This window comes from Epargyreus clarus, unplaced genomic scaffold, assembly GCF_041222505.1.
Source record: "Epargyreus clarus isolate Ecla_fem2 unplaced genomic scaffold, WU_Ecla_fem_2.2 ptg000032l, whole genome shotgun sequence".
In the NCBI taxonomy this organism is placed as follows: Eukaryota; Metazoa; Arthropoda; class Insecta; order Lepidoptera; family Hesperiidae; genus Epargyreus; species Epargyreus clarus.
This window is the reverse complement of record NW_027332237.1, coordinates 3,714,367-3,731,343: the sequence shown is the minus strand read 5'-3', so window position 1 is coordinate 3,731,343 and position 16,977 is coordinate 3,714,367. Positions and strand designations below refer to the sequence as shown.

The 16,977-nt window shown below is 39.6% G+C and overlaps 2 protein-coding genes across 2 annotated transcripts; one reads left to right on the top strand and one right to left on the bottom strand.

The window, feature by feature from the left end:
• Positions 1–2,521: 2,521 nt before the first annotated feature.
• LOC140755044 (uncharacterized) lies at positions 2,522–4,728 on the bottom strand. The gene has a single exon (XM_073090223.1). It carries the CDS (start codon positions 4,549–4,551, stop codon positions 3,049–3,051), a length of 1,503 nt encoding a protein of 500 aa, XP_072946324.1. The 5' UTR covers positions 4,552–4,728; the 3' UTR covers positions 2,522–3,048.
• A 293-nt stretch (positions 4,729–5,021) lies between these two features.
• Positions 5,022–14,412, top strand: p47 (NSFL1 cofactor p47). The gene is made up of 8 exons (XM_073090184.1): positions 5,022–5,310; positions 6,520–6,739; positions 8,493–8,598; positions 9,013–9,157; positions 9,541–9,659; positions 9,991–10,128; positions 13,023–13,149; positions 13,886–14,412. Exons 1-8 carry the CDS (start codon positions 5,206–5,208, stop codon positions 14,099–14,101), a joined length of 1,176 nt encoding a protein of 391 aa, XP_072946285.1. The 5' UTR covers positions 5,022–5,205; the 3' UTR covers positions 14,102–14,412.
• Positions 14,413–16,977: the final 2,565 nt, after the last annotated feature.

The following is a 16,977-nucleotide window of genomic DNA, read 5'->3' as shown; positions in this document are numbered from 1 at the left end:
TGTAATAGTCAATAAATATTGAAGCGTATCACAGTATTTTTATCACTAATAACTACTGTAAGCCTATGTTAGTTAGTGAGATGACATTCAGTACTTATTTTAGGTATTAAGTATTAATTTTCGTGGCAATATTTAAAGGATATGTAAGCTTTAATTGATATTTATAATTTAATGAGTTGTCAAACTCGAAATCCCTCCAAATTGTTTTCTCTCTTAATTTGTGGCAACGACAATACTAGCGTATTGCTCAAGGTTTGCTCATTATATTCCTTGTATTTAGTATTGATTGATATTAATGTTTTGTCGTACGTGTATAAATGATTTTTCAATGTGCTTGACCTTTCATTCCATTGTTTTCAACTGATCTGTGAAGTTAGCGGGCGATGTCCGCAGTGTACTTAGAATAGATGAATGAGAAATAAACATTTACTTAGAGAATAATTTTGTGTTTTATTTTTTGTTTGTTGATTAATTAAGTAACTTATACCAATTTTAATCGATTATTATTTTTTCTTAGTGCTGTAAGCAATTTCATATTATAATGCACTTTAGTTACAGTGTCTTAACAGAAAAAACTACAATAACAGAGTATTTCTTAGGTATTATAAGTAGTTGTCAGTCATTACGTTGACGGTGGTGAGGTCAATAATGCCAATTGACCCTAATTTAATTTGATTTAATAGAGCAAATTGGAAATCTACTTTAAATTAAAGGCAAATATGTTAGGAATAAAATAACTTGATACGAGTAATAAAAACATTTTATTATGTAAACATACAACTGAACAAGTGCTAACTAAAGAGTTACTATTTTACTATAAACAAAATATAATTAGTAATTAATGAAAAAGAACAAAATCTTAATTTTAAAAATAAAATTATTCATGTTCGTAAACTGTATTGTTAATTGTAACGCTTTTTTATCTCCACACATATAAATCAGTGTTGTGGGTATAATAGACAATAGCTAATAATAGACCCAGATTAGTTCATATTGTTAATAATATTAGTTTTAGAAGCAGCGCTTTAAAGCTTTTAATGATTGCCTCAGTCATAATTTAAAATGTTAAAATTTGGCGTCATTATAGTTGTACTAAAGGGACAAGTTAATTCCGATATAATTTTACTACAAGGTTTTAATGTAATCTTATTAAATAAATTTGTTTTACAGCTTACAAAATGAGCTGCTCTTTCGCCTTATTCACACATAGATTAGTAAAGATTACTCCTAACAAGAAAATGTACCCAGTTTTGAGAAGTTGCGTAAAAAGTTTTGCCACGTCTCCGTGCTAAAATGTCCCTAAAATATTTGAAATAATTATTTATTTATTATGTAAATTACGCAGTATTAGTTATTTATTCGTAAATTTTCTCTAAAAATGTTTTTATTTGTCAAGAATTCAAAAAAAGAACTTACTAATAAGCCGTTTGTGGCTTCATTCAATTTCAAGGCGGCGAAGTATCTTTACTAATCTATGTATTCACAAAACAATATTAACTAATCGAAAACAAATTTTGTGTCAATTATACTAATTATAAAAAAAAATCATACATTTTTATTTCTTCTCATTTTGTTCCTATATACTAAATAGGTATATTTCTAAATTCTAGTTGTTTGTAGGTCTGCTAGACATATCTTAAAATTATAATGATTGGTGAAAGGATGGAACACAATAGCGAAAGTTTTATGGTACGTATTTTATGAACAATATTTGTTTTAAATCAGCAATTTAATTATTTAGCCTACGTACAATCTTTAACGTAATATTCGGCTTTTGCTTGTATATATAATAGACAAAGTGAAATAGAAATCTTAAAATTGCTCCTAGATACAGTATATTGGTGATGGCAATTTGCTCAATTCGGCGATACCTTCTAATGTATATTTTTCAAAAGTAGATATGCCACAGCAGTATAAAGCTTCTCTTTTTTACTAGCTACTATTTTATTATTAAAATCTTAACATACACCAGATTAAATAATAAGGAAAGATTGCTACAATAGCCTGTAACTGTTATCACTTTAAATTTGGCAATAAAAATATTTAAAGTACAAGATTTATGCAACAAAGAAATGTTTAAAATACACCTAATGCTATGGCAGTAACAAATGTTATATATACAATTTTATTTATTAATGAACATCAATAGATCTATGAGTGCATAATAATTCTAGTTGTGACTTACATACTAATAATGAAGAATAGTTAATAACATGTTAAATACAAGCAGTCTTATGTTGTTAATAGCAAGGTATAAATAACATTATAAAGAGGATCAATTAATTATTTACCCTCAAAATTCAAGGCACAACTTTTATGTGTACAATTCACAAAGCACATGTGTTATCACAAAAGTAATTTAGTAATCTTGTTTTGGATAATACCCAACTTTTATTCTTTGTTTCGAGTGCTGTGCATATGCTAAAGCAAGCATGTCCACAAAGAATCAGCATTTCCTAATTTTGATTCTTACTTCAAAAGTTCTTTAGTAGTAGTAGTAGTAGTAGTTCTTCAGTTAACAAGAATAAAGGTTAATTAATGTAGATTTTAAAACATTAGACATGGGCCAAAGTAGACGTAATCAACACATTTTAAAACAGCTGTATTATGCTGGATATAGGTAAAATACACATTGTATAAGAGAATGCTTATGTCTACTATGACACTCATTTGACACACTTTATGTAATTGAGCTTGTAAACTTAAAATCCATGCATATCATTGTTAAGTAACGATTTTAAACCACAGTAAGTTATTTAAAATGATTAAAAGTATACCATGTAATTATTATAACATATGTTTTGTGAATTATACAACAGATATTTTCCAACAAATTATAATCAATTGTAACATTATTATTTGTAAATAACAAAATTACTTGTAAAACAATTTGTGATTTCTGCTTAAAGATTTTGTCAACAATGTATATCACAAAATCAACCCTATGTGTCCTAGATTACATTGAAAAATGCACTAATTTTGTAGAGCTACATTCTATAATATTTTCATAATGAGTATAACTTGAACAATGAACATATTATAAATAAATCACAACATATCTCTAACATTCTCGCTGGCGGTCTTTTCCCATATTTGACCTGATCTGTATAACCTGTAAATCTTATTGCTGACGAGTCGTTGACCGAACTTCATCATAGCACCTTCAAATTTATGCTGGAATACTTGCATCTGAGTTTCATTGTACCCAACACCACTCGGATGCAACTGCTTAGGATCTCTGCACTCTGTGTACTTATGAGCTCCTAAAATATCAACCGACATCTCCTTGCTACTCGACGTCAAATTAAAAAGATGATCAAATGACGTCATAGAATCTAAATTCCTGATGAGAATTGTGTTTTTCTCCAATGGGATTAAATAATAGTGTGTTTTCCTCATTATGTCTGGATATCCTAATTCTGCATTGTCATCGTCATTCTGATTCAAACAAAACAAAAGAGGCTGGACTGATGTAGTTCTGATTGATCTTGTAGGATCAAAGTCTCCCAAAGCTGCCTTAATATCATTATGTACTCGAGGTACCAAGAATTCATCCCACGAGAGTACTGCAACATGACTGACTTTATCAGCCTCCTCCTTATCGAACCTGAAATGTCTAAATAAGCAGTCAAGTTCTATGGCACTTCTCACAACCTCGTATGACTTTGAGAAAATAAATGGGTAGTTTAGAGGAAAGAATTGTATATTCCACTCAGTTATGTCTGAGGGGAAAAGATTCAGCCTCCGTATAATGTCTTCAGAAATCATGCTGTCATATATTGTGAAGTAATTGACACCCATCATATGGTGGAAGACTAGGAACTCTATGAAGGCATCTCTGGACACAATGGGCACATGGTTAGGTATGACACACAGTGCAAGTTCTATGTTATTGACAAATTTTATACTAACGCTATGTCTTGGTTTTCGTTTCGTGTTTACTTGGATCACTTTACTTATGGGCGCGTGTATGGGGTTTATGTTGTAGTCATTGACATAGAACGAGATACCTCTCGGCTTCCCCAGGTTCTTGTTCATGGAACATTGGAAGACATACAAACGGTAATTGTTAATGGGTTCAGACTGGGTTTTGTAAGTGAACCGGCCCGCTTTCGGCTTTGGCGAGTTCTCGAGCCAAACGTTGCAGCGGAAGTTAGGTGGCACGTTCGCTTTGCCGATCACTATGGTGTCGATCACATGCGCGTGAGCGGGAGTCAGCTCCCCATACTTTTGATACGAACGTAAAAATGATGAGTAAGAGTAGAAATTCTCATCTATCTCCTGGAATAACGGCGGAGTTTCGCGCACCTCCATCGACGAGTTGCGGAGAATCTCGGATAACATCGTAGCGTTGAACCCCGGCCCACAAAACTCGATCTCGGACAAACCCGGCTTCCCGAAGAAGTTAAGCACTTCCAGTACATAACGCAAGCGGTAGTATTCATGCCGGTATATCAATAATGTAATAATACTTAGAAAACACACAACCACAAGTATTAGCTGATAATATTTCCTCATGATGTTCCCTGATGATTTACGAGGAGTCTTCATTTATGGATCATTTGTAATTAAAACGAAACCGATAATGAAATTACGATCTCTAGTTACTTATCACAGTAGTTATACACTATACATAATACGTTTTATTTTAGTGTATATTTTATTACTTTAGCAAATGTCTGCATTTCATAGCCGCAAAGCAGCGATTTAATTTTATCTGTCAAAAACTTCAATGTCAAAAATATTGATTGATTCGAATTTGTTTTTAATTGTTGTTTTGTTTGCTTTGCATTCGGCCAAAAGTTATGTATTATAGTACCATTATATACGATTAGTATATTTTATGTTCATTATACTTTTTTCTATCTAATTAAATAAATAAAAATACACAAGAAAAACATTTTTAAAATCTATAAAACAGCTCTAAATGGTATACCTATCTTAATTGATAATTTATCTGTAAGTCTACACTCTATGAATTCATGCTTTCTAAAGGAACTTTGAACACTCTGTGGTTTTGTCTTCTGAGTTCTGTCAGTTTTAATGCGATCGAAAACGCCAATGATGACTTGCTTGCTTTGCTTTAAAAAAAATAATATTTTGTAATCTTGAAAATTGATAGTACATCGTTTATTGAGTGTTACGGTAAAATAAGGTCAATAAATTGGAGGATTTTACTGTTAAATACTAAAATCGTCTATAAAAATGGACGCAAACAAAGAAGATACATTGAGACAATTCTGTGACGTGACCGGCGCTGATGAGAATCGGAGTAGATTCTTCTTAGAATCGTCGAATTGGCAACTTGAGGTAAGTTAAAATAATGATTAAATTAAAGATACATTTCTGTTTTGGTGTTTGTTGAGGTCCTCACAGTATCTTTCTAAGTAGCGCCATTGTTATTATGGCCACTAAGTAAAAAGTGCACGCTACTATAATACATGAACTGCATTTAACCAGTGTGCAACACAACACGGTTACCAGTACAGCGTTGTAATGTAAGCTTTATAGTATGTTTAATCTTAGTACTTTAAAATATATTTTTTTGTTTGTTAAGACTTGAAGTCCAATTTAAATGTTTTTTTTTTTAAAGATTTTTTATCAAATTACATTAGAAATGACTTCATAAATTTATTACAAGTAGCTGTATTTAATCACAATGATTTGCTTCATTCATGGGTTTTTGTACTATACCTCTCTTACCAAAAATTAGTTATGAAGATGTTATAACTTATCCTTTTTGCACACAGTAATCACTTGTTAGATTCAGAGCACAACACAACAATTGATTGTTGATTGAACCATCATACCAACATGAAAATGATGAACTTGAAATAAATTACCATAGATTGCTATCGGCAACATTAGTCTTAACAAAATGTATTCAATCTAATGTTTGATTATCCATAACATCTATGATTGATTTATTTTTGTAGACGCTCTTGCAAACTTCTTTATATATAGTTATATAGTTAGAAGTGACCGTGGCTTCACCCATGTTTTAAAAAAAATAACATTGCATGCATATAACTGAAAATTTGTATCATCATTGAAATGACAGTGGTGCCATCTGTTGAAAATTGGTGATGCCAACTAAGAAACCTTCATGGGCTCATGCTTAACAACTTTGCTAAGGATCTTCACTTGATCATAATTATGTATATTTTACGAAACTTTGCTTTTTTATATTTGATATTTGATAAACTGTCATAAATAAAATAAAGGCAGTGATAGTCTAGTGGTTAAGAAACACTGCCTCTTGATCGAGGGATGCCAGTTTAAAGGTGTATTAGATATTGATAATCACTTGCTTAAATGGTGAAGGAAAACATATTGAGAAATCCTGCATACCTGAGAAATCTTAAAAAAAAAATTTAAAAGGTATGTGAAGTCTACCAATATGCACTTGGCCAGTGCGGTGGACTATGGCCTAATCCTCCATTATGAGAGGAGACCCGTACCCAGCAGTAGGACAGTAACGGGTTGATGATGATGAAATAAAATATTTAACAATTTCAGGTTGCCCTATCAAGTTTTTTCGAGCACGGTGGGAACATGGACGAAGGGCCCGCTAATCCTGCTCCGGCAGCGCCCTTGCCTCCGATGTCTGACAGCGACATGGAATCTCCACCAACCTCACCCGCTGCACAAAAGAAAGACAAGAAGAAGAAGCCTGCCAACACCAAGTTTGCTACGTTGGAATCCTTGCAGCATGAGAGTTCTAGTGAGGAGGAGGAAGGTAAATAGAAAATATTTTCTACACTCACAGTCCCACTCTTGGATTCCCTGTATCGTATGTTATGTATGCTATGGACACGCAGAGACATAAACAATTAGGCCCAGAAATAAAAACCAACTTCATCATTTTGATGTCAGTCTGCCGAGGATCGAGCACGGCACCCTCTGTACATGAGACTGGTATGTTGGCCGTTCCGCCATGTGGGTTTTAATGTTTTCATATTGGCTGTAGACACACAAGTCACGAAATTCTTGTTAAAGATATTGTCTAATGAATATTGATTGTATTTTGCAGTACTACAAACTTCTTTTTTCTTTGTACTATTATTAAGCGAGCAACGCACAAATTGCAGGGGCAATCTAGGGTGTAAGAGTGGGGATGATTGGCATTACCACCAAAACTGTGGTGTGTAGGAAATCTGGGGCAATTTTCTAGGTCAGCCCTGCTGCAGAGTGTCAGGGGTTTGAGACTATCCTTGGTACCGAGATTGCGCCTGGCGCCATAGCCTAAGCAAGTCAACATACTCTGGAAAACTGCACGTCATGCAAGAGTGTAGATATACTCCCGATATCTCCACGGTCCCCATGCACTCTAGATTGCCTCAGGTGTGTGAGTAGCCCATATTAGATAAGTGTTATAGGTAGACATTTGATGTTAAACTTGATGTTTATCTGAAATTTATATTTAGTTAAGTATAGCTTATAATGTATATGCCAGTTTCGTTCAGATGGATAAGTGCAAGACTAAATGAAATATTCCAAGATTATTTTTGTGATCAAGCAATGTGCTCGAAAAGATCTAATAAAGGCAGTTCAAAGTCAAAAGAAGATGTAGAGAAGGAAATAGACTTCCTAAAGAAAGAAATTGAAAAATTAAATCATGAAAATTGTGAACTGAAATGTGAAATTTCGAAATTGAAAAAAACACTTGATAATTCAGGTGTGTGTACAGTGAAAAGTTGAAAAGTAATTTGAAATTACCGCCAAAATTATTATTTTTTGTTTGTAAAATTTTTATTTTCTCATTTTCTTTAATATATTTAAAATCCAATATGTAAAATCCTTGTCTGCTCCTACATACAGTCTTATATATTAAAATGCGCTTTGTCTCATACATGAAAAACATAATATTGCTGCTATGCTAGAATAGCCATACAATTCGAAAATACATTCTTAGGTTTTTTTTTTTATAATATAAGAGTAGCAGACGAGCATGCAGTCCACCTGATGGTAAGTGGCTACTGCCGCCCATGGACATCTGTAATAAACCCCAGGTTGGGATAGATATTCCTACCTGAGGTCGGCCACAGATGCGCCGCTACCTCTGAGGACTAAGCTGGAATGCCTCGGAAAAGTCTTTCTCCCTTACCACACCCTTCAAACCGGAACACAGCAGCACCTAACACTGCAGTTATTAGGTAGAAATAGGTGTGGCGGTGGTGCCGCCGGAGTCGAACCACAAAGGGTTCTACCACCTTCAAAATTATTTTACAATTTGATCCAAAATATTTCCTATTGTATTGTGTCTACTGCTGTGGTTACATATATAACTCCTTATAATTATAACCACTTTCCATTATTTTAACTTCATTTATTAAAAAGATTTTGAAATAAAAACATTGTTTCATTCTAAACTGGCTCTCCTGGAAGTTACCTCTTTTGTGTTGTATTCTTACAAAGCAGAAATATGTTATGTACCCATTAAAGGGTTATGAGTGTTAGACAAGTATTTGAAGGTGTTTCTCTTGTTTCAGGGCAAGCATTTTATGCTGGAGGTTCTGAAAGGTCAGGCCAACAGATCCTTGGACCTGGTAAATCCAGAAAGGACATTGTTAGTGAGATGTTCAAGAGCGTTAGAGAGTAAGTTCTAAATTGTCTATTTGCTTGTTAAAAATATACTTTTAGCAAAAACATTAGGGGTCATCAAAGCATTACCAAAGAGAATGGGAGTGTCTTAGTTTCGTTTATTTTTTATGACATAGGGCTCAGAGATCTGTATGGTTACATCAGAAATATTTATTAATTATTTTTTGCATTTAGTACACTTTATTATTCTAAAAAATATGGATCTCCTATGTGTATTGAAATATACAAACAATTTTCTTGATTAAAAAATATTTTAAATGTGCAGTATATTCATATGAATAAGTAAACCTGAATTTGAGTTACTTAAATACTATACATATTATAATACTTCAATGCCCTCTGATATATTTTCAAAAATCATGTTTTTCTAAAACAATATATTTCAAATCCATATTTGAATATTTCCAGGCGTGGAGCAGTGATGTTTGACGATGAGCCTTCAACGGCCAGTAGGGGGCGTGGCGGTGGCGCCTTCAGCGGTGTGGGATATCGCTTGGGGCAAACCGATGACGATCACGAACAGGTCACACCTTCCGGAGCCGCTCAGAATCAGGTAATTTATAACCAGATATTTTTTTTCGAGAGTATGTTTTAGAGAGAGTATTGTCATACATTTTTAAGCAGTTTATATTTTCGTTTTTATAATAATTCTCAACACTATCAGTGTAAATTATTGAGTAAGTGTTTTGTAGCCCTACATTTATTAGTGGTTTCAGAAAGAGTAATTTATGTGGGTAGGTAGGTATTTGTTTCCAGTACATACGTCACTACTATCATATGGCGAATGCCGGCAGTGAGTCAGTCTGTGCTCGACCGTCGGCCCGAGCAGACATGGTGGTCCGGTAGCGAGTTAAATATTAATGATATGAGTGTCAGTGTCAGTTGCTACTATGGATTACTAGTCTTGTAGTCAACCAATTTTTTTTCGTCACACAGGAGCAAGGCCGCTCAGTGCGTCTAAGGCTGTACCGCGAGGGATTTACAGTGGACAATGGACAGCTGCGCCTGTACTCTGACCCACTTAATGCTGAGTTTCTCACTTGCATACGCCGTGGGTAAGTGTCATATGAAATATTTATATTATTTACAGGATTTTTAGATTAATATATAATTGATCTTTCGTATGTAATATTATTTTGTATATGCAAGGTAACAGATAAAACTCCTATCTTGAGTGATAATAATGGTTTGATATAACCTAATTTCATATTTTTTTATTTATATGAAATACTGATTTTCCAGCATCAGAACAGTTGTTAATGATTTTGTACTTAGTTATTTTAATTACAAATGCATGGTTTTGGCACACAGCAAAATTTAACAGCTTTTTTCCTTCTGCCCCGAGAAGCGAATGTGTTTAATTGTTACAATTGATTTCGTTTGCAGTGAAATCCCTCCCGAGCTGTCGAGCAACGGCGGCGGCGAGGTGCGGCTGAGCCTGGAGGACCGGCGGCTGGAGGAGGGCCCCCGCGTGCACGCGTCGCGCGCGCAGGCCTTCAGCGGCAAGGGGCAGATGCTCGGCAGGTGGGCCCCTACACACTGTACTGTCGAGCGACGGCGGCGGCGAGGTGCGGCTGAGCCTGGAGGACCGGCGGCTGGAGGAGGGCCCCCGCGTGCACGCGTCGCGCGCGCAGGCCTTCAGCGGCAAGGGGCAGATGCTCGGCAGGTGGGCCCCTACACACTGTACTGTCGAGCGACGGCGGCGGCGAGGTGCGGCTGAGCCTGGAGGACCGGCGGCTGGAGGAGGGCCCCCGCGTGCACGCGTCGCGCGCGCAGGCCTTCAGCGGCAAGGGGCAGATGCTCGGCAGGTGGGCCCCTACACACTGTACTGTCGAGCGACGGCGGCGGCGAGGTGCGGCTGAGCCTGGAGGACCGGCGGCTGGAGGAGGGCCCCCGCGTGCACGCGTCGCGCGCGCAGGCCTTCAGCGGCAAGGGGCAGATGCTCGGCAGGTGGGCCCCTACACACTGTACTGTCGAGCGACGGCGGCGGCGAGGTGCGGCTGAGCCTGGAGGACCGGCGGCTGGAGGAGGGCCCCCGCGTGCACGCGTCGCGCGCGCAGGCCTTCAGCGGCAAGGGGCAGATGCTCGGCAGGTGGGCCCCTACACACTGTACTGTCGAGCGACGGCGGCGGCGAGGTGCGGCTGAGCCTGGAGGACCGGCGGCTGGAGGAGGGCCCCCGCGTGCACGCGTCGCGCGCGCAGGCCTTCAGCGGCAAGGGGCAGATGCTCGGCAGGTGGGCCCCTACACACTGTACTGTCGAGCGACGGCGGCGGCGAGGTGCGGCTGAGCCTGGAGGACCGGCGGCTGGAGGAGGGCCCCCGCGTGCACGCGTCGCGCGCGCAGGCCTTCAGCGGCAAGGGGCAGATGCTCGGCAGGTGGGCCCCTACACACTGTACTGTCGAGCGACGGCGGCGGCGAGGTGCGGCTGAGCCTGGAGGACCGGCGGCTGGAGGAGGGCCCCCGCGTGCACGCGTCGCGCGCGCAGGCCTTCAGCGGCAAGGGGCAGATGCTCGGCAGGTGGGCCCCTACACACTGTACTGTCGAGCGACGGCGGCGGCGAGGTGCGGCTGAGCCTGGAGGACCGGCGGCTGGAGGAGGGCCCCCGCGTGCACGCGTCGCGCGCGCAGGCCTTCAGCGGCAAGGGGCAGATGCTCGGCAGGTGGGCCCCTACACACTGTACTGTCGAGCGACGGCGGCGGCGAGGTGCGGCTGAGCCTGGAGGACCGGCGGCTGGAGGAGGGCCCCCGCGTGCACGCGTCGCGCGCGCAGGCCTTCAGCGGCAAGGGGCAGATGCTCGGCAGGTGGGCCCCTACACACTGTACTGTCGAGCGACGGCGGCGGCGAGGTGCGGCTGAGCCTGGAGGACCGGCGGCTGGAGGAGGGCCCCCGCGTGCACGCGTCGCGCGCGCAGGCCTTCAGCGGCAAGGGGCAGATGCTCGGCAGGTGGGCCCCTACACACTGTACTGTCGAGCGACGGCGGCGGCGAGGTGCGGCTGAGCCTGGAGGACCGGCGGCTGGAGGAGGGCCCCCGCGTGCACGCGTCGCGCGCGCAGGCCTTCAGCGGCAAGGGGCAGATGCTCGGCAGGTGGGCCCCTACACACTTTTTGAAGGTGGTAGAACCCTTTGTGGTTCGACTCCGGCGGCACCACCGCCACACCTATTTCTACCTAATAACTGCAGTGTTAGGTGCTGCTGTGTTCCGGTTTGAAGGGTGTGGTAAGGGAGAAAGACTTTTCCGAGGCATTCCAGCTTAGTGCTCAGGGGTGGCGGCGCATCTGTGGCCGACCTCAGGTAGGAATATCTAATCCTATCTGGGGTTTATTACAGATGTCCATGGGCGGCAGTAGCCACTTACCATCAGGTGGACTGCATGCTCGTCTGCTACTCTTATATTATAAAAAAAAAATGTGAGCCGTCACGGGACGCCTGGCAGATGTGAAACATCGACATTATTTTGTAAAAGTAATATGCAGAAAAGAACATATTGTGATAGGAACTAAATATGTCATAATGATAAAATAAAATATTACGATTTTTTTCCAGATAACGATGACTATTTATTGAATAAACATTTATTTTCATTAAATACAAAAATTTACGAATTTATTTCAAATCGTGACTACTTAATTCGTTTAATCAGTGACTTCGGTAATAGTTATATTCGATGTTGCCTCTGAGGACGGTATTACTGTGACAATGTATGCCGCCACGGCATGCGTCGCCACGCCAGAAATCGGTTTTACGTGCGGCTATAGATGTTTCACATCAAAAAATAAAAAATAAAACACGTGCACTGTCGAGCGACGGCGGCGGCGAGGTGCGGCTGAGCCTGGAGGAGGGCCCCTTAGGTCCCTGGACCAGAATAGGGCTACTAGAGTCTAAAAGATTCCAGGATTGCGGGCGTGTCAAGAGTGGAAGTTTGATTCCGGCCAGCGTTCCCGAGAAGGACGGCGGTAGGTGTGGTCGCAAACCATCGTACCAGGTGATGCGGCGACCGTCTAGTTCACCCGGGCGGAAGCAACGCGCTAGGATGATTCCGGTTGCGTTCCTTTGGAGATGGCAAAAATAAATTGATTGATGGAATTTTCCTCTTTATTTTAAGTTTATTTTTTTAAGTTTATATTATTAATATAATTATTATTTTGTTTTTTAATAAAAATATCCGATTGCTCGTTTTATATTAGGATTAACATTAACATATATAGTATTTACTAATCGAACATTTTTATTAATATAATATAGGAACCCCTCTGAAAAGTATTTCTCCCTTACTACACCCTTCAAACCAGAACACAGCAGCGCTTAACACATTAGTGAGAAATACGTGTGGTGGTGTATTGGAGTCGAACCACAAAGGGTTCTATCACCCTCAGTTTTATTTTATAATTATTTCAACAATGTACGTTTACGTTAGCAGCCCGACGCCGGCGACAGTGGGCGCGACGGTGCCGGTTGCTGCGGCGGCAGCAGATCGCGAGGCGAACCAGCGCGCTGCGCAGGAGGCAGTAGCGCTTGATGAGACCCGACCCATCACCACTGTGCAGGTAACGATACGACACGACACGACACACGATGCGACAGGATATGATACGTCTCATGACACGACACAAAAAAGTATGCAACTCGACGAAACACACGACATAACACGTCGTGATATAAGAGACAATGCAACGCGATGTGAAACGGTACGATATGACAAGATATGACACGATTCGATTTGTCTCGATATAATATGAAATACAATATATATGTCGGATGGTCAGAATTATTGTCCCTCTCTTTAGACATTACATGGGCGTTTAGGAAGGTATTCGAGCAAAGAGATACAGAAAATAAACGTAATAAAAGTGACTTATAGTCATCATTTTGTAGCACGAAGTTTCGTTGTTGATTGACGTGGCGATGGCGATGTGCTGCCATCTACCGACACTCGTGCCACGCTTCGTTTACCGACCAAAGTAATGACCGTTTCCGACATATATGATAGATATTTTATCTTGATTCTAGACGACACGTTAAGAATGTAACACTACTGTACCACACTATAATACGATAGGGTTTTATAAAAAACGTCGTGTAAGCAAACAATATATGTCACGAAACAATGACTAATAAATCACTATACAACATGACTTCACAATATGTCGTCACATACACTATACGACGACATATGCTATAAAATTACAATATACAGCAGTTTAGTTAATTCTGTATATCATACTACTGTCTGTGGACATTTTAAACGAATTCAATGCGACAACACGCCACGTCTATCCACAGTTCCGCCTGGCGGACGGCAGCCGGCTGACGGGCCGCTTCAACCACACGCACACGGTGGCGGACCTGGCGCGCTACGTGTCGCGCGCGGAGCCCGCCTACCAGCTGCACGCCTTCGCGCTGCTCACCGCCTTCCCCAGCGCCGAGCTGGCCGACCCCGCCGCCACGCTCGAGCAGGCGCGCCTGCTCAACACCACGCTGCTGCAGCGGCTCAAGTAGCGGCATCGTATTGCATACAGTGTCTACGTCGGCTGTTTTACGATCAAGAAGCAAGTTTCAGGCCAACGTCACGCTAATGCAGCGTTACGTAGCTAACTTCAGATCAACGTCACGCTACCGCAGCGTAATGTAGCTAAGGTCACGCTGTCGTAGCGTTATGTAGCTAACTTCAGATCAATGTCACGCTTCTACATAATCAAGTAACTTCAAGTATCTTCTGACGTCATAGAAAACGTCACGTTGATCTACGACACAAACAATCCGCAACTAAATCTAGTATACGAAAAAAAAAATGTTTTTTGTTTTGTTTATTTCTTTCCTTTTTTCATTTTAAATAACGTTACTACAGTGGCTTAAGTAGCGTTCTTTATTCCGGTAAGAAACAATGCGATTTGGTTATAATGACTCAAGTGCGACTTTTACCGCGTTAAGAATCCACGTCACTATTGAAGCAACTAAGGCAGTCGTCTAACGGTCGGTCCAACCACACCCACACTGAGGCGCCGAGCTGGCCGACCCCGCCGCCACGCTGGAGCAGGCGCGCCTGACCACCACGCTGCTGCAGCGGCTCAAGTAGCGGCGCAGCGCCCGCGGTGTCGTGTCGCATAGTGTCTACGCCGGCTGTTTTAGTATCAAGAAGCTACTTTCAGACCAACGTCACGCTAATGCAGCGTTACGTAGCTGTCTTCAATTCAACGTCACGCTGCTGCTGCGTTGTGTTGCTAACTTCAATTCAACGTCACGCTGCCGCATCGTTATGTAGCTATATTCAGACCAACGTCACGCTGCCGCAGCGTTATGTAGCTAACTTCAGATCCACACCACGCTTCTATATCTAATAACGCCACAATATCAACTAAGTTCAAGTATCTTCAGACCAACGTGACGTCATTCTACGTCACGAAGTCCGCAACTAAATCTAGTATACGATAAAAATAAATGTTTTTCGTATCGCGTTGAGTGTCTACGACCGCTGTTTTAGCATCAAGCAGCTTCTTTATATCAACGTCACGCTGCTACAGCATCCATTAGCTACCTTCAGACCAATCCAACTTTGCACCAGTCCTTCAGTCTCTGACGCAGATGACTCCGACATCTGTTTACCTAATTTGGTAATTTGGTATCAGTTGGAAAGTTATAACGTCTTCTTGAGCGATATCAGCATTTTCCACGCTTACACGGCAGTGACGTAACGTAAAGTTCATTTCAGTACCCAGTACCGGTCTCCTACCAGTATATACTATACAGATGATAAATGATGACCTAAATGATAAATTTTAGATATTTTAATGTTTGGGTGTCTACTATACGAAATACGATTAGAATGTCAATATACAATTAAATTTTAAAATTCATAATCCTGTAGAATTATAAATAGTAAGAGCCTTTGTTATATTTAATTTAATAATTATATCGCTAAATTCGTATTAGTTTAATATGTACAATGATATAACAAGTTTTTGGTAGTGCGATTTTTAGTTACAATTTTAAACGTTTCTACTTAAGTGTTTTGAAAAAATGTCAAATTTGTCATTTTGCTAAAACTTAATGCACTCTACGTATGGTTTACTATTTAGATCAAATGTATTGTCTATCTAAATAGTTGCTGCTGTAAATAGTAGTATTTGAGACCTAATAAATAACTTCTATGTTATGAATGTATATGATTAATTTGTCAACCTACTTTTGAAAGTAAATGAATGTAAGTAAAAGCTGAATTTTATTTAATACTTTTTCAGAGTAATTAATTTGGAAGGTAAAATTATATATGTGCTTTTCAACGCAATCAGAATATCTTTTGTTTCATAGCCTCATGAATTCCATTAAAATAAAGTCACACAATTTATCCATACATAAGGAATCAAGTACACGTTCCTAGAATCCCATAATTTAGATTATTCAGTTTATTCAGGGCTTTTTTCTTGTCACACGCATTTATGACTGCATGTCACAAACACACGCGTGTCACTCGCTAGCCTCCGTGTCTTACATGACAAGAAAAGTAACTATGAAACGATAAGAAGCATAAATTACGTATGCCGACCAGATCAGCATACAGACACTTGTTCGCGTGACAGGAAAAAGACCCTAATATGTCGTAGCACTATCATTAAACATTATTTTCATTGAACTTTAAATTTCTTGTAATTTGATACATCTTGTATTTATTACAGTTATTGTATTTACTTAGAATTGATGACGTGCATTTCAGACATTTAAATAATCTGCAATAGCAGTTATTACTTAATAGTTGTAGTGTAGCAATCGAGAATGTTATCCACCTGATTTTGTAAATAACATGTCGCTTTGTGATCTGTATACTATATGAAGAATATATTCGTCTAGTGTTTGTACGAATGCTTCGTATTACTTCGCTTTTGTTTGAAGAACTTCGTACACCTGGGTACTCAACATTGTTATACTTTTGTATATCGACCAGTGCCATATTTAATTGGATGTTGTGTAATTAGAAATTAAATAAATGTATCGTGCTAGTCTACGTCTAGTATTGGCGAATACAGTTTATAATTATACCTTTATATTATATAGCACGCTATATCAACAAAGAATATCAAATCCATAGCTATCACTACAGTTTACAGCATTTATCATGTTATAATTGTACTAAATAACGGTTATGAGCTGTTATTTAAATAATTGTTTAAATAACGTCAATAGATTTGAAAAACACTAGTCGAGATACAGAGAATAAAGAGTATCCATATGGACGAAGTTTTCAATCACATTATTCTCCTAAATAAGATAATTAAGACACTTATTTAAAATTATTTCTATATAAAATACAGTAGTGTTATTCTGCATTAGTATATTTGTATGTAAATTTTCACTGGGCCGTTTTAAAATAAAAAAGTGAA